The 19,543-nt window shown below is 32.7% G+C and overlaps 1 protein-coding gene across 2 annotated transcripts in view; it reads left to right on the plus strand.

Moving 5' to 3' along the window:
- Positions 1–12,448: 12,448 nt before the first annotated feature.
- The window catches only part of LOC143252524 (phosphatidylinositol 5-phosphate 4-kinase type-2 alpha-like), a 49,640-nt gene continuing 42,545 nt past the window's right edge, over positions 12,449–19,543 (plus strand). For both annotated transcript variants that reach the window (XM_076504800.1, XM_076504801.1), the window contains exon 1: positions 12,449–13,067. In XM_076504800.1, coding sequence (XP_076360915.1) covers positions 12,927–13,067 — 141 coding nt within the window. In that variant the 5' untranslated portion in view covers positions 12,449–12,926. The remainder of the gene's footprint in view (positions 13,068–19,543) is intronic.

The following is a 19,543-nucleotide window of genomic DNA, read 5'->3' on the forward strand; positions in this document are numbered from 1 at the left end:
TCTTTACTTTAGAAGTGATAGACCAGAGTGAAGGCAGCTAGTCGACACCACCTACCGTCAACTCTAGTCAGACCGAAAAATGGGATTTGATAGTCACTTTTATAATGCACCCATAATCTCAAAGCACAGATTGCAGGGTTTTTTTTTTAACCAAAATGAAACGATAATCAAAGATCCTCAAATACACTTTCAAGTAGACTAACCATTTAGCATCTCTGAGTCTCCAAGGAAAGCAATGCATGAAAGTAAACCAGTGTCTTGTTAAAAATGTAATACCTTCATTCTGTTATTCTGGTTTAGAATTATTACCTACTTAAAAGGCTTATTATAAGAAAAATAACTCAAAAATTACTTGCATTATAGGCTTAAAATGGTCTGCTGTTTAAGGTACTCAACTTGCAATCTGCGGGATGCGCCACTGAACATGCCTATAATTTCAGTCGTGGATCATTATAATGTTACGGCTAATCCCACTGTTCGTGAAATTCAGTAAAAAAAAAAACGTGAAGTATAACACTACGAAACACGTTGTTTTTTTCCCTGAAGTTTAATAATTCAAGATATCAATTTTTATTGACTCTATATCGTTGTTGCTGTTATTAAGTGGGAAACTACACAAAAAGCTATCTGTGCTCTGCCCTCCACGGGTATTGAAAGCCTTGTTCTTATCACTTGGGTCGTTTTTATTATTTTAATCGTTTTCATTCTCATTATCTATCTGCTTCCTTTTTCAAATCATAAAACATTCTAAAAAAACAAATAGTTAAGGTTTTATTAATATTTAAATATTCAAGGACCAAGAATAGAATATTTTAAAACATAAATTATTTCAACGTTTTTATTTTTTTAGTGCTTTCATTTAAATGAAACTTAAATAACCAGTGTTTCAGTGCAATTTAAAAAAACTTAGCCTTTGGCTTTATCACATGCTACGTCTAAAGATTTTTAATGTGCACTGAGAAATGTTGAGGATTATTGATTATTTCGTTAATAGATGGCGCTAAATATATATATTTTACAAACTAATCTGCTCCATAATTCTTTGCAATCGTTCATGCGGTTTTAGAGTTCCTTTCTTTGGCTCATTAGATAAAAAGTTGGTTGAGTTCATCATAAGATAAAACGATAAACATTTATTTTGTCGAAGCTTCTTTTTATATTGCTTGTATAAAAAAAATCAAATGAAACATATACAGTTACGACAGAAAGTGTTCGTACCCCTGCGTCGTGAATAGCTTTTTCCTCATAACTTAAAAAGTATCACGATTAGGATAATGAAAGTAGATTATATTATAAATATTATACTAACACACATCTACATAATTTTTATGTAAATAAAACGACAACTAAACTGTTTATAAACAAATAACCAAACTTAAGAGGGGCAGAAAGTGTTCATGCGTCTACTTTAATGGTCAGTTGTGTAGCCTTTCAGGTGAATTACTTGGCGCAATCTCTCCTCATAGCCTTCATGATCGTTTGACAGTACTTGACTGGCATTTTTTTTCCATTGTTCTTTACAGAAGGCCTCAAACTCTTGCAAGTTTTTCGGATGACGCTGATGAACACTGGTCTACAACTCATGCCAAACGTTTTCAATTGGGTTGTGATCGGATGACTGCGATGGCCACTCCAGGACGCTTATATGGTTACTCTGTAACCAGGATTGAACACATTTCGATGTGTGCTTAGAGTCATTGTCGTGCTGGAAGATCCAACGACGCCCAAACCGCAAGTTCCGAGCATCATTCTTGATATAAGTGCTTAATATATCAACGTACTCTTCTTTTTTCATGATTTCGTTGACGCGGTGAAAACTGCCTACACCAGAAGAGCTAAAGGAACCCCATAGCATGATCGAGCCACCTCCGTAATTAACTTTAGGGACAGTGTTCTTTGGAAGATTTCGTTACCTCTTCTTACGGAAAATATTGCGAACATCATTGTGGTCGAAAAGCTCGATTTTAGTCTCGTCTGACCAAAGAATACTTTTCCAATAGGTAAAGGGTTTATCTGCATGCTTTCTTGCATACCTCAATCGTGCTTCTAAATGAACAGGCTTTAAATATGGAGTTCTACGAGGACAGCATGCTTTGAACCCAGAAGAGCATAACATGTTCGTAACTGTAGAGATGCTTACTTCAACCCCAGTTTCCCTTACCAGTTTCTGTGTGTCTTTAAGTGTTAAACGAGGGTTCCTACTAACTTCTCTGAGAACCTTCCTCATGGTTCTCTCTGGAATTTTGGTAGGGCGTCTGGAACGAGGGAGGTTAGCAGTTGATCCTGTAAGCTTAAACTTGGCAACTATGCTTTGAACAGTAGATTTCGACACATTAAGTTGTGTAGCAATACCGGAAAGAGACACACGAGACTTGTATTTTACAATAATTCGGTTTTTTAAATCACTGGACAGTTGTTTCCTGTTCGCCATGATGACCAAGCAGATAATGTCAGAGACGACGCTAAATTGCCGGAAGTAAATTTTTTTGCTGGCTATATTCCAATAATTATGAACCAAGTGTGTAATTCTGGAATGGTATAATGTTGTTTATTCGCCAAACTAAACAAAATTTTTACCGGAATATTCATTTTTTCACACGTTCTGAACTGTACGAACATTTTCTGCTCCTCCTATTTTTGGTTATTTGTTTATAAACAGTTTATTTATCGTTTAATTTACATAAAAATTTATTTAGTTATGTGTTAGTATGATATTTATAAAATACTATACGTCTATTAGCCTCACCGTGATATTTTTTAAGTTATGAGCAAAAAACACTCGGGACGCAGGGGGTACGAACACTTTCTATCGTAACTGTATATCTACATCTCTACACAAACATAAAACACTAAAAGTCAAAGTGAATTTCTAAAAGAAAATTTATGCCAGTGTAAGGTAGAGCTATGGAGCGTGTGTGTTTTCTTACAACAAAGCCACACGATGCTATCTGCTAGGTCTACCGAGGGAAAACGAACCCCTGATTTTAGCGATGTAAATCCATAAACTTACCGCTGTACCAGGGAGGTACTGCTGGGTAGCCAACGTCACCTTTGAAAAGTCAACAAAATAAACTCCAAGATGTCCATAAATTAATTGACCTAAAATACGTGGTATCGTAGAACTTCCCCTGTGGGTCAGCAGTAAATTTTTGGATTTGTAACGCTAAATCCTGAGGATCAAGTTTAAGTAGATAGCCTAATGCATACCTGTGCACTTCAACAAATAGACTAGCGACATCTGTGTTTATGATTGGGAAAGTTAATGTGTGAGAGAAGATACTTTGATTTTAATTAAAGAGGTTTCGCTCCATTTTTATCAGCAGCAGTTGATCCCTCGGTTAGGAACGAGCCCCAGGTTGGTAAATACTAATGTAGAAAATCTTTGTGATCTTAAAGCAAATCGACAAAGATCACAAAGGATAAAAATGCACCTTTGATGACGACGTGAAATTGCTAATAATCAAGATGAAGACAATGAGAAAGCGTTCAACTTAGAATTGAATAATCAGAAAATCTATAACACAACTAAACTTAAATGGAATTCTGTTTAAAGATTGAAAAATGACAAATATTTCATTTCGATGGAGAGAGTTTGTTGTTTTAAATCCAAAATTGAACTAAGATGCTGCACATGGACATCGACTTCTAAAGCCACGATTAGGGAAACCAAAATATTTCAAAGATAGGTCAAATGGGATTGCTCTTGTTTCATTGTTTTCGGCCACCGTTAACAATAAAATAGCCATTTACATCGAGGTGTGACTGGAATTTTATGAACCTTGAAAGCCCTCGTGAACATTAAAACACTGTTAATTATTTTGTTAATGGCATTCAAAGACGTGGCCAGCCTCATAAAAATGGCTTTATGATGTTCTTTCGTAACCATTCCTTTTTTTTGTGAGTGATACACAGACAGATATATATTAAAACATTTGATTTTTATTGCTGAAGAGAATTAATTTTGTAGTGAATAATTACCCTTATAAGAATATATTAAAATTTATGTAAATAGGAAAGTCTGTGTTTTATGTTTCCGTATAAACATAAATGTGTTTAAACAGAGGTTTTTGATCCACTAACATTTTAAAATACAAAGGTAATTTTTATTTGATAATACTTTAAATTCAATGTTATTCAACCACATGAGATATTATCAATCTGATATATGTTAATAAAATTGTAGTTTCAAATAAGCCTCGAAATAAACCAAATATATTGTGGAATTTATGTACTGCCTCGGTAATCCACCCCCAATTCACTTTCAAATAGGAGCCCACAGATTATTATTACTTTTGTTTTCTATAGCGTTGCTCCGGCCACAAAAATAAACTATAATAAATAACTTTTAATGGGAGCCCCACCATCAGTGTATTGTATGGAGGGACCGTCATGTTATGTCGTCATAAGTAAATAAATCCTTCCATCAGTGTATTGTATGGAGGGACCGTCATGTTATGTCGTCATAAGTAAATAAATCCTTCCATCAGTGTATTGTATGGAGGGACCGTCATGTTATGTCGTCATAAGTAAATAAATCCTTTACGAGAAAAAGAAGTACTTTCTTCACGTAATTCTTCTTTTTTAAAATAGCTGAAATTCTAATTAAATATTTTGAAACTAGTGTTAAATATTTGTGCTCTGGTTTTAAGAGCTGTAACCACCAAAATCCCCCCCGTCCAATTTAACATAGGAATGCGTTATAAATTTGACTGTGAATTCCTTAGTGTGAATTAAGGTAGGTAGTATTGTGATGTTAATTGCCTGTTTTTCTTCTTCTGACTACTTTAAGATCCAAAACGGCAACAGGCAACCTTACTAGCGTTGTCTGAAATAAAAAATACGATACAAAAACATTCCCATATTACGTAAGGACGAAAAATCGTTAAGGACCGGTCTCACACTGATACGTAAAACGTTTATACAGTGGTGCATCCTTACAAAATGTTAGACTGAAGGAATCACATTGATCTAATACCACAAGAAAGTATCAAACTGGTACAAGATATCAGAAAGTATCAGACTTGTCCATGATGTCAGAAAAGAAATATCATACTGGTACAAGATGACACAATGGAAAAAAAAAACATTCCTTCCATCTAGTCAATAGTATCAAAATTAATGCCGAATACCGCAGATAATTTTAATGTATGTCTGCGTGAATACCAGAAAGTATGAAAACAGTCATATATAAACTCAAGAAATTATCAAACAAGGTAAATTCATCAACTGATTCCCTAAGGCACCTTAAGCCTAACGTAAATTTGAAGTAGTTTCTACTAGCAGCATATTTGGTCTGTCCTTATTCTTATCTAAATCACCAAAATCTATTCAAAATGCAAATAACAGCATCGTCTCCTTTTCTCAATCCAAACATTTCAAAAATTGTTTGCCAATTTTCGTGATAACAGACTTGTCTTAAAAATTCATTCTATTTCTGACAAATGGCATTACTTCGTTTCTTGTGATGTGTCCTCCAGTAACAACAATGATGAGACATAACAACAAACAAACAGTTTCTGTGACATACAATAAAACCTTCTAAATCCATAAAATATAGGATCACTGTGCGAATAAAGAATATCACAAAACGACCTACTTTACACTTACTTATTATCTTTGTTTATTAATCTAACGTTCTAAACCAACATTTCTGCAAACATAGAAAAAATATACCCTACCCTTTTTATGAATGTTCGAAACATTTCTTCTTTCTATATGGGACATTTCCCATCCTGTATAATATCATGTGGTAAATGAACCTATTTTAAAGAAAAGTGATATAAAACTTAATTCGTTTTTTTTTTAAACAGTTGAGTGAAAATGTGGTTGCTTGTTTTTTTATTTTACACTGAGCTATCTCCTGTGTCCACTGCAGGAAACCGAATTTCGGGGAGGGAGAAAATACAGAAAACACTTCACACTCCAGTTCTTTTTTCTTTTTTGTTGTTCTTGAAACAACTATTCACCTTGTGAAAACTTCAGGTAATCAGTTTTGTCATATCAAAGCTTTAGGCTTGGTATTATATTATTTTATTCACATAAAGTAGCAAATATTAGGTATCTTTCTGATTTATCACGAACGTCATGCAACTAATAATAAGGCCCAGCATGGCAAGGTGGTTAAGACGCTTGTCTCGTAATATGAGGGTCGCCCTTTTAGCCGTGGGGGCGTTATAATGTGACGGTCAATTCCACTATTCGTTGGTAAAAGAGTAGCCCAAGAGTTAGCGGTGGGCGGTGGTAGCTAACTGCCTTCCAGTGGCGGCGCCAGGATATTTTCGTTTGGGGGGGGGGGGCTGAGGGAAGCTGAGATAAACTGTGGAGGGGGTTCCCAAAATGCCTTCAATATGAAGTATAGATGGTAAATTATAATAATGTAAATACCAAGGTACATTTCAGAAAGGTGTGCTATTTTGAACTGCGTTTTCAATGCAGTTTTCATTGGAAACTCATACTCTGATTAATAATTCATTATTACAAATTAGAAATAATCTGTTTATGAAAATATACGTCTATGTAAAAGAGGAAACTCCCCTAAATTCCACCCAAGGTAATACATAATAATAAAGAAAATCAAGATTAGCTTAGATTGAACATTTAATATACCATTAAGAGTAGAGCTGTGTGTTTGTGTTTTTCTTATAGCAAAGCCACATCAGGCTATCTGCTGAGCCCACCGAGGGGAATCGAACCCCTGATTTTAGTGTTATAAGTCCGTATACTTACCGCTGTACTAGCGGGGGGAAGAGTAGAGCTACAAATCAAAAGAAATATAACATAAAGACATAGTTTACATAGCAGAAACGAATTATCCCATGTGAAGTTAATACACTCTAAGGAAAAGTGAGGTCACTATCAGGCTAACTATCTTTCAGTACGTTGCTATGGGACACATGACACATACTACCGTCTTAATGAAGACGTTGAGTTCTACAGATTTATGTCTCTTTGATATTGTCCCCCGCTGGTACAGCGGTATGTCTCCAGATTTACAACGCTAAAATCAGGGGTTCGATTCCCCTCGGTGGGCTGAGCAGATAGCCCTTTGTAGCTTTGCTATAAAAAACACACACACACTCTTTGATGTTAATTGTTAAGCAACAACGACGATTGTGTTTTCCATATTTTATGAATATATGTAGGTAACAATATTGGGGGATGGGGAGGGCTTGGCTCATTTTTGGGGGGTTCAAGCCCATTTCTTGTTTTTAATGCAGGGAAGTTTCCATTGGTATAGCATGAGAGCAGACCCTTTTGGGGAACTCTGCAACAGAATCCCATGTGAAATATGAGGATTTAAATTTTTAAAGTTTTCATACATTTTCTCTGGCCTGGCATGGCCATGTGGTTAAGGCACTCGACTCGTACTCCGAAGATCAAGAGTTTGAATTCCCGTCCCACCAAACATGCTCGCTCTTTCAGCCGTGGGGGCGCTATAATGTGACGATCAATCCTACTGTTCGTTGAGTCGGCGGTAGGTGATGATGACTAGCTGCCTTTTCTCTAGTCTTACACTGCTAAATTAGGGACGACTAGCGCAGATAGCTCTCGTGTAGCTTTGCGCGAAATTCAAACCAAACATTTTCTTTGCTTTACGACTCCCACTAAGTTTTAATTATTTTGAATGTGGGCAATGATCATCATCCTATATAACTTGAATTAAAAGATCACGTGAGACCTAGAAGATAGGTTTAATATGAAACAGCTCTAGAAGATAAATTTAATGTGAAACAGCTTTAGACTGCTGCCAAATAAAATTGAGCTAATTTCGGCTTTTTGTTATAAAAACAGTCCCTTTATTTGTAGTTAATAAGAATTAACATCCCTTCTAAAAATGCAACTGTTTATTTGCTAATGTGGTATATCAAAGTGAAACTGAATTATCTTTCAAGCTATATTAGATATTTTTGCTTCACTTTTCGAAATTTCATCAAGATATAGACATTTGACCGAGATACTGATTACAAGGTAGTGTACTAAATATTTTACTATCCGAATCAATGAGACCAGAAACAAAGTTAAAAGTAGATAAAATGTATCTTCTTGATTAAACACTGAAAACAAACGCAGAGTGTATGTGTGTCTATACCTTCTTCAGAGAAGAATGGACTATTGTGTTTACTGGATATTTTCAGTAGCTTACTATTCAAGATTCTTTTCCAGGTTGTTCAAATGTAATATTCTTTAGTTCGTGAGAAACTTTGTATTCACCCAAAGTGATTAATGTTACCATGTGATTGGTAATTTTCATTACAGCAAAGGCGTAATTGTAACCTCAAGATGTCACTTGAACTCCCACTGAAGGACTCTGGTATTAACATCCTTACAATACTGAGCAATACTCACCACCCCTTACTGAGGCAAAACAAGTATTATATCCAGACAGTGACAAAATAGCAAATGCAAATAAAATGAAATCAAGCTAACGACTTTCTCGGCCATGTGTTTGTGAAACTTGTACTTATACAGAACAATGAGTAGGTTCTTAATAAATACGATAATATTACAAGAAGATAGAAATAATGGTATTGATATAAGCCATACTTTCAGTGTTGTAATTTGTATCTAAGCCAGAGGGTGTGTAATGTTAAAGTAGGCCTAAAACACTTAGGTTTAAGTTAATGTTAAGTTATTGTACTTTTGAAGCTAGGTTATAAATATAGTTTTGTTTGTTTTGAATTTCGTGCAAAGCTACTCGAGGACTATCTGTGCTAGCCGTCCCTAATTTAGCAGTGTAAGACTAAAGGGAAGGCAGCTAGTCATCACCACCCACCGCCAACTCTTGGGCTACTTTTTTACCAACGAACAGTGGTATTGACCGTAACATTATAACGCCCCCACAGCTGAAAGGGCGAGCATGCTTGGTGCGATCGGGATTCAAACCCGCGACCCTCAGATTACGAGTCGAACGCCTTAACACGCTTGGCCATGCTGGGCCTATAAATATTGAATGGTTGTTTCAAGATAAGAATAAATTGAAAGACATACAAAGAGAGAAAAGTAGTTTTCTTGAACATAGGGAGTTGATTCAATTTGTTTTTTTAATAAAATATTGGACATGTGTTTCCTATCCCACTTATTGAGTTACCTTGGACAAGTAAGTTATTTGTTCGTAGCTCAAAACGGCTGATATGGGTATTAACACTTTTACTAATAAAGCAGAAAGCAACATTTCAACCTTCTTAAATCATTTTCAGATTACTAAATTGTTTTGAGACGCATCTTTAGTTCAAATGGGTTTCTCGTCATCACGAGTTTTACATTAGTTAATGTCATTTGTAACGTAGACCGACAAGAGTTTCGACGTGAAAAGTGTTCAAGTTTATAGAGATGTTAAAGAATGAAATAAAATCATTTGTGATAGTTAGCAGATTAAACATTCACTCAGCCCGGCATGGCTAAGTGGTTAAGGCACTCGACTCGTAATCTGAGGGTCGCGGGTTCGAATCTCCATCACACCAAACATTCTTGCTCTTTCAGCAGTGTGGACGTTATAATGTGACGGTCAATCCCACTATTCATTGGTAACAGCATAGCCTAAGCGTTGGCGGTGAGTGGTGATAACTATCTGCCTTCCATCTAGTCTTACACTGCTAAATGAGGGACGGCTAGCGCAGATAGTTCTTATGTAGCTTTGCTCGAAATTCAAACCAAACTTTTAATTATATTCACAAGATAATTTAAAAGGAGTCGCCAATAAAGGAATAACGATATAACACTATGTTCATAAACCACTCTAACGTCTCTGATGAGCATTTTCTCGCATATTGCTACTTCTTTCTTGAAACTCAGATTCAGAATTTACAAACCTTAATTAACTGTCTGGCAGTAACAAAAAACTTACTAATGAATTTGCTACCTTAACTCAATAACAAATCAATCATATGAACAAACAAATTAATCGCTATTTTATATACTGTCCTAACCAGTGTTTTTTACTGCTCCATTTGTTTTCTAAACTTTTAAAAATGTTAAAATAGTTAAGCCACGCCTGATGCATGTCGTTGAACTTTCTTTTGGTGAAAATGTAAAACAACACTGCAAATTTTTTAATTAAAATTATTATAAAAAGTGTTAAATAAAGACGTTTTATTTTATACATTTCTCTCGTGTATTGTGATTCGAAATCAGAAGTATGAAAAAAGTATATATTTTGCCTCTCACAGGCCCTCCGCTAGTACAGCGGCAAGTCTACGGATTTACAACGCTAAAATCATGGATTTGATTCCCCTCGGTGGGCTCGGCAGATGGCCCGATGTGGCTTTGCTATGAGAAAAAGAAAAACACAAACACACGCCTCTCACAGTCACTGCCCAGTAAACTTTTTCTTCAATTTGACTGGAGTAAGAGAGACGAGGATTGTATGAACGCCATTTATATAAGCAGTATAATACTTAAAGTTACAATTAAAAAAAAGTTTGCTTTTTAAAGTAAAAGCCCCATTGGGATATTTGTTGTGTTCATCACATACATTCGAATCGTGGAATTTATCGTTGTAGGTCCTCAGATTAACTAAAAGCGCCGCTACAATCAGGGTTGAATAAATAACAATAGAAGTAAAAAATACAGCTTTCAAACAATTGCAATACAACTTTTATGACTTACAAAAAGTTAGTTAATCCGTGCCCGAAACAATTCATACAAACGTTAATAAACAATACAACTTAAATATTAACTGTATTAATTTAAGTAAATAAAGGTATTGGGGGAAAAATCCAGAAATGAAGATATAAAACCGAGAAAAAGTTCAAAAATTAAACCAATTCTTAAGATCAATAACAATAAAAAATAAAAATCATGAATAAATAGTTCTAATAACATCTCGTAAACTAACTCGTTTAAGATCAAGGAAGTGAATTTATTAGTAGTTAAACCATGAGAATACATCTTTTATGACTAGTTAATTTGCGTAATCTTTGAGAACATTAATATTTGTACGTTATCGTTTGAGGGAACTTGTGTCAGTGAGTTAACATTTCAGATATGTAAAAGTTTATAGTTGAACTAAACGATGGAAGGATTAATAAATTAACGGTAAAAAACCGTAACAACATAAAAATAGAATTCGTTATTGTCCCCCCAGTAGCACAGCGGTCTGTCTGCGGATTTATAACGCTAGAAACCGGGTTTTGACACTCGTGATGAGCAGAGCACAGGTAGCCCCTTGTATAGCTTCGTGCTTAACCACAAACAAAGAACTTGCCATCTTACGCACCTTCCTCCCTTAGAAAAACGAAGTGATGACATTAATCTCTTTGTACAAAGGATTCCAATTTTTGCATCGTTAATTTTACCTCCCTCTTAGTTCTGATACCAGGAATTATTTACGGTTTAAGTACATATATCTTACAAGGATAAACAACGATTCATGTTCTGGAATCTTCAGCCTAATCTTCACTAATTACTGGCTTGCGGGAAGTTTATTAACAGTTCGGAGATAAACTAAACTGCGAAGAATCAAACCCCAAATTTTAGCGTTGTAAGTCGATAGATTTACTGCTATCCCTTTGAAGACTGGTCCAAACGAAGAATGTCAACAAAATACTGGAAAATCAATAAACCCAACATTGTTATAAAATGAAGTTAACTGAATAAAAGCTAACATCTTAAAATGCTATTTTTGTGCATATCTGATTTCGAACCGCAATGGGCAGATTAAGAGGTGTGTGGAAAATAAAATATCTATTGTTGATCTTTCAACAACAATTTCAGACCTTTTGATTTTCTAGTATATCGCTGGCTTTCATCGTAACTTTTAAAGCCTTAATTAAAATGTAGCTTACAACGATATTTATCCAATTAAATCCATAATTGATTATCTACATTATGCTCACCACGGGTATCGAAATCAGTTTTATCTTAGTGTTATAAATTTTCAGACTTGCTGCTGAGCTACGGTGAAGCAAAAGGAGAACAGCCTGATCGGAGCATTGTGCATCAACTTTGTTATAAGAATAACGCATTTTTATAATTGTTCCATAAATGACAAAGTTTGTTATTTTTTATGAAAAGCATATTTACAATTGTAGAATCTGAGCGCAAGATAATGAAATATTTCTTTCGCGGCCGAATTATAAGAGCTTTTATTTTGAATAAAACAAACATTTTGAAAAAAAATCTCGAGAGGCATGGTCTGTAAAGTTTGATGTGTTAAAAAACGCAATAAAAACACTATACACAACATGTATAATATTTTTAAAGAGAAAGGTTTCAACGTGTTGGAGTACACTTTAGGCTTCTATTTTGTACGTTTTTGCATGTTACCTTAAATCCATCATTTTCTATGTTCCCAGTATTTCTTAAGATGTTTTTTTTTTATTATTTCAATTCCAACCTTAATATTTATATATATTTAATTTAGTACGACTGAAACTTAAACAAATATTGTTCATTTGATATATAGATATTTCTAAGGTTTGTTTAGATAAATCGTAAAAAGTCACGTGATACATTTATTCCCATAATACCCTTGGATTTATGTCTGTTGATGGTCTTATTAGTTGTTTTTCGTTAGTGTTGTGAATGTCAAGAAGTATTGATCGTTTTGAAGTTTACATTTATTCATGCTGTTGTTAAAATTTGATAGCAGCAGCACAATGTAAATATCTAATGGAATTTACTTGTGTTAGCTATATAGAGTTGAGGCTAATAAAAAATTATTAGGTTTTACATGAATAGCTTTTCTTAGCGTTAACTGTTTTAACTTTTTACTGGCTGGCTGCCTTGGTGATTGATACGCTAGCGAGTACCGTGGTCAAGATAAGCGGTAGGCTAATAGTAATAGGGGATAGTTGTACTTGTTACGACACGCCACTCACTGATAGAAGGCTAAATAAATCACTCTTTCTCTTTTATTCTTCTGTAACTTGTTTAAAATATAAGGTAAAGTAGGGACCTCACACCTTAAGTAAATTAACAAATTCAATATGGCTGCTACCGGCGGAAGTATTAAACAACAAGGCAGCAAGTTGAAAAAGAAGCATTTTAAACCTAAATATCAGAAGACTAAAGTTTTCCGAGCAAGCGAACCCTTACTAAGTGTTTTCATGTGGGGAATAAATCACACGGTAAGTTTTATAGGAAGTAGTAATTGATAATGGTACTTGTTACTGTAACTAGTATTAGATACAGTGTGAGCTTTGATCATGCAATTTCAAATAATTAATGCGTTTTTGACTTTAAAAAGTTAATTTAAAACTTGTTTGAAAATGTTATAAAGTAAATTTAAATGTAAACAACACCAGATATTATTAGTATAATCTATGCTGTCATTTTTTTTATATGGCTAAGTTCACATGAACATAGAGGTTTGACATAAAATGCAGAAAAAGACATTCAGTATGCATAGGTCTTATTAAAATAAATATAATCAATTGTCATTGTTTTAACTAATATGAAAGAAAACAAAATATGTAATATTTTGTTCAATTGCTAATTTTGCTTGTTGAAGAATGCTTTTACTATTCATCTCTGAAAATGTATGTTATGAACATCAGGAAAAGGAAATTGACAGTACACAAAATATAAAGTTCTCATTATGATGTATGTAATCAGTTGTTGTCTTTCAATATTTGTTTTTTGCATCAGTTATTTACTTTTCAGCCATACAATTCTTTATAAAACTATAAAAATAATAATTAAATGATTTTTAATACATTGATTTATTTTTCTTGCTCTAGGCCTACATTGGGTAGAGATGAGCCTTGAAAGTTTATTTGTTTAATTGTAGTGAGAAGAGTTAAAGCTGTTTGTTGTAGGTACTGTTTAAAATAACTTTACATTAAAAGCAAGTAGGTTAAATCTGATTATGATAAACCTTGAATTGAAATAGTGTAAAGGGTTTTGGTCTCCTTGGTTCAGATAAGATATCAATTTATTTTCAGATAATCTATGGTAATGTTACTCAGTTTAAAATATAAGGAGAGGCCTCACTACTACAAAGTTAGTGAGAAATGTGCAGGTACCCAAGGATTATAGAGTTGCTAATATTTCTGCTATTTGTAAAAAGAATAACAATCATCCTGTCAGTTATCAACCAGTTCTCTTTATAATGAGAACAGTTCTAGATATTTTGGGGAGAAAAGGTTTATAAACTTATTTCATGAAATGTTATACCACAAATGAAAGGCAAAAATTTTGATAAATTCCCACACAAAAAATTAGCTAAGAAAACTTTAACTATGTGGGTTGGGGAAAAACTAGTTAATTGGATTATAAATTGATAGGGTGGGAAAAAGAAAAGTGTTGTTATTGATGAAGTCTAGTCAGTTATTAGTAGAGGGCATCAGAGGCCAGTTTTGATTTTTTTGTATTGATGATATTGATATGGTTATACTTAGTGAAATATGAAAGCTTGTCATTAAATTGTTGTTTATCTGTAGCTGTATTGAACATGCTGATATATTACAAAATCACAATTAGTTAAAACAATACTTGAAAGATGTTATAGGAAGCATAAAGTAATGTATTTTCATGGCATAGTGATGATTAAGTCACACAAGGCATTGAATAAACAGTTACTTAGTAGTACAGTTAAGAGAATTTTATAAGGTATATTTACAGACACTTATAACAAAATGTAAGAACTAATTATCTCTATACAAATCATTAGTTATGTATCTCGGGAACAGCAGGTATGGGTATTAACACTTTTATTGATAAGGAAAGAACAATGTTTCGACCTTCCTAGGTCATCAATAAAAGTATTAATACCTGTACTAGCTGTTTTGCGATACTTTTGTATTTCAAGTGGGTTTCTTGTCATCAAGAAATCAGTAGTTAGGCCTAACTTGGAATATTATTTAGTTTTTAGTCTCCTTATCTAAAAATGGATATTGATGTACAGGAAAGGATTCAGAGAAAGGCTCCTGTGGTAATTAAAAGGATAAGATAGTGTATTTTCTCTTGGGAAACAAAAGATAAGAGATAATATTAAATTTTATAAAACTGTCCATGGAGTTGATACCTCTGCTTTCTTTATCCTGTATTCAGATAATTGTTTTAATGTACTTTATAGTAATCTTGTTCTTTTAATATCTAATGAACTACTATTAATCCCTAGTTAATTGTCTGATTGTTTAAGAATTATTTAAAGAGCACATTTGAATGACCCAATCTTAATATCATTTGAGTTCATTAATTCTTTTATTGTCATGGGATGGGATATTTATTTTAACTATTAAGTTAGATAAAGAAAATATTCTATTAGTAGATGTTAATGTGTTAAACTTGAAAAAAAGAAATGGAAAGTGTATATGTATGTAACAAACTTTAAAGGAAAATATTATACTAGTATTATGATTTTGTTACTGTTAGTAAGTCCATAATAAATTGTTGGTGGATTTGGGGAGTGTTACAGGTTAATAAGACACTTTTAAGATTCAAGGTTTCATTTTCCACCTTCTACTCTTCACCCCTGTAGTTAGACCATGAAGGGTGTTTTACCCTCAGGTATAAAATCCTGTTGAGAATCCAATTATTATTCAAAAAGAAATTATGAAGGTGGGATATACATTGTTTCTTTTAATGAGATTCCAATTTCCTCTTATGTTTGAGATAAATTCAGATTACTTGATAGAGATCCTATAGGTTTTGTAAGATTATTATGCCGTTATCAAGTAGTTATATTGCTATTTTTTTTTCCAAGTTAGATAAATCTTAGATTATGTTGTCTAATCTTAATGATGTTAAAATGTAAACTTGTTAAAGTTTTTCTCATTTTTATTGTTTTTGTAATTTTGTAGCTCTTTTCTAAGATCCTGGTGGAAAGTAACATTACACTTGATTAAATTTTTGGAGTTGCTGGTCTCAGATCAGATGTAGTTATTAAAAGGAAATATCATTGTAGTGTTCATAACTTGTAAAATTATAATTGATCACTAAAGACTAAACATACAAATCCAAGTTTCTGAGTGAACTATGTTATAACCATGTTTAACTCTTCTGCTTGTATTTCACAAATAGTAACAACACATCTGTAGCTGGCATGGTTTGTGTATGTAACTTTTGATGGCTTTAAATGTTATAATTGTGAAGTGTGAAAAATAATAACCTAATGATTAATTATTCATAGAATACTAGACCAAAATGTAATGGTAATAAGTGTGAGCTTGCAAAAACTTTGTATTCATAATGTATCCACATTGGTAATCATAGGATAAACTGATGTCATATTGGATATAGCTTTAAATAGATGGAATTAAAGCTGGGAGCTTTTCTATCCTAGTTCACATTGACTTTAAGTATGAAGTAAATGACAGTATTTAATTTGTAGATGGCTTTAAATTGACTGAATTTTTATAAATTTGAAATTATATCACTGCAGATTTAGGTGCACCTAACACTTTATTATTCTTTTTTGAAGCTAAATGTGTGACAATGTCATTGTGTACCATGTGTAACTAGGGTTGTTGACAAAACTCTGAATAAACTCAGCAAGTAAAAGCACACTGAGTAATTCCAGATACTGACCCCTAATACATGAAGTAGAGTTACACAAAACAAGTAATATTCAAATGCTGAACAGTAAATTCAGTCAACTGTCTACAGAACCCTTAATAACAGAAAACTACTTTTTTTTTTATTCTTCTCCCACAACCAAGAAAAAGTCTGTTTTCAAACTAGAGCTATAAATCTAACCAGTCAGAAAGTAAAGAATGTGTTTAATGATGAGAGGACCAATCAGTTGTGATTTGAGGGTGGTTACTAAGACAAAGTTTATTATATAGAGATGACTGAAATCATATATTATCATCATGTCAAGCAGAGCTACTTCAAGTGAGAAAGAGACAAAACATTAGTCAGTATGTCAAGTGAATATCATACACAGTCATCTTCAGATCCTTGTAGTAAACTAGAATCAAAAGTATATTTATTGAACAAATTCAGTAAAATCTGAGGCAGCAGATTGGTTAGTAATATCCTCTCCAGATTGTTCTTAACAGTATCTGTCATTATCAGTATTTTTCCAAGTATAACACTGTCATCACATATTAGTAATACTGTTTGTTTCAGATGAAATATCATCTGATACTATCTTCATTTTTTCAAGTTACTTTTGAAAGATTTTCATCAACTCCTCAGTGGACCATAATAAATAGGAGCCAACTTTCCAGTGAAATCATTAATCAGCAAGATTGGAAACATAAACAAAATCTAACCAGATCCAAATCTTCGGAAGTTATCTGGGGTCTTCATATTTTTCTCTGTTGGACATACTCTTTCTTCATTATTTGCAGAACAAAGGAATAAGTCTCAAAATATTTTTAGCAAAGAAATTTTTTATGACTGAATCACAACTAAAGTATGTGATTTTTCCTCAAGAATTTCATAGCACCATTAACCAAGAAAAAAACTTTAAATCTCATCCATAAATTAAAGAACCATGAGATTCATCAGTACTCCCACAAAGAACACTTCTTAACACTAATGCTCATTTCATTTACTGTGTTTGTGTTGAATAAAATATCTTCAAATTTTATTACTTTCAAATTATGAGAGAATTTGATCTTTGGATGATGAGTACTAACTCAGTATAATATAAGTTTGTCTATGTATTTGCATATCTTAAGTATTTGCACCAGGACTGTTGATGCACCATGTGTATCTTCATAAAATTTGGTAGACTTTTAGTAAAGATAGAAATATTTTGTACAAAGAAAAAAGAATTTTAAATGAAAATTTTTACTAAAGATTTATTTACGAAAATATCAAGTCTGTTTCATTACTAGTCTGAGTACAAAGTGATTTCATGTTATGATTAATAAAATTATTCTTTGTCATAAAAATCTCAAATATTATTTGCGTAATCTCTAAAACCTAAATACATTTCAAATGTTTGTCATTGGTAAGACTTTATATTTTTTTTTTTATTTTTTAACTACGTGAGGTCTGTCACTTGACCAACCATCATAAACTTAGGAAACAGATATAAATTATGCTTTTTTTGCACTATAATAACAATGTTTTTAACAAGAAAATGCAAATGTTTAAATTAAGTAGCTTAAGTCTCATTATGCTATATATTTACATATTTATTTATTATTTTTTATTATATTGACCTTCCAGTCATTCCAAGCTAACATTACACAGCTTGCATTGGTGCAAGGCATATGCACTCATGTTATGTATCCAATCATATACAACTGATCTTTAGTCTTTCCTGTCTTGATTGTATTGTAATGGACTAGTATTTTGTAATATACAATAACATTTCAGTTATGATACATTGCATATGTATATAGATTATTACTATTTAGAAATAAATTATTCAGCTAATTTTTCTTAAAATATAGAACAATAAATTGAGATTTAAAGTAAGCAGTGCTCTTTGAGCTATAACCTTTGTCCTCTGTTGCTGCTGGGCAAAGGTTGTTAAGCCTTTTAACATTTCACACATTGGAGATATCAAACAAAATATTGTTTTAGGTTCTGTATATATACAGTTGAATAAATTAAAAAGATCATAAATACCTACACTGATACCATAGAATTCCACTATAATTTATTAAACTTGGTTAATAAAATTTAGATTGAAAAAAAAATGAAACTTTGAGCAGACTAAAGACCTACCTACCTTCAAATCTTTGTTTCAAGGAATGTGGTGGTCTTTTCACAAAGTGAAATGGCTGAGAAAACCACTAGGGGACATTTTAAGCTGTTAATTCATTATTCATATCGTATATTGAAGTACATGTATATAAGAGACAGTTTCCAAAAATTGGAAAGAGGTGAATGGGGCCATTGTGTTTGATTCAGTATATGAGCTATATGTCAGCAAAATGAAAAAAAACATGATGTTCTTATTTTGTGTTCTAGCTTGTTAATATTAGTAACTTGAGTTCCTAATTTGTATAGAATGATAGACTTAGTATTTTGACATCACAGACATCTATTTTAAACAGTGCTGCATTCAACAAATCACATGACTCTCTAAACTTAATATTTAGGTCTGTTCTTTTAATATTTAATTTTAAATTAAGAATTAACTTGTATATAATACTAAAGTTTGAATTATAATTTACAAATTGATTCCAAATTTGACAGAATTTCATAATATAGCAGTTCAATAATATTTTGAATGCAAGTCAACAAATGTGATGACATGGCCTTTGACTTGTGACCCATTTTGAAAGGGTTAACCAAGTTAAAGCATTGTGGTAAGAAAATTTATACTCTTCTAAGTATAGTTAGTAGTGTTCAAGAGCTGAAACTATAGCTAGAAATTTCCTCTCATTTCCAGAGAATTTACATTCAGTGGGATGTTTGTATAAGAGATAATATCTTCATAATTATCAGCATCTTGAACTGAGATCACAGTTAGACTCAAATTTAGAAGCATCAGTATGTACTGCAAAGTTTTCCTTCAATACTTTAAAGGCACAAGCTGAAGATCACAAAAGGAATAGATTTTCTAGTTAAGCTTGTCAAATGTTCAACCAGTGTAGTAAAACTTCAAAAATACATATAGTAATATCTAGGTAATTTATGAAATTCTCTTGTTTATCTTGGGTAAAGAGGAATACTTAACAGCTCTTACCTTATC

The sequence above is a fragment of the Tachypleus tridentatus genome, chromosome 6 (genome assembly GCF_004210375.1).
Source record: "Tachypleus tridentatus isolate NWPU-2018 chromosome 6, ASM421037v1, whole genome shotgun sequence".
Classification (NCBI taxonomy): domain Eukaryota; kingdom Metazoa; phylum Arthropoda; class Merostomata; order Xiphosura; family Limulidae; genus Tachypleus; species Tachypleus tridentatus.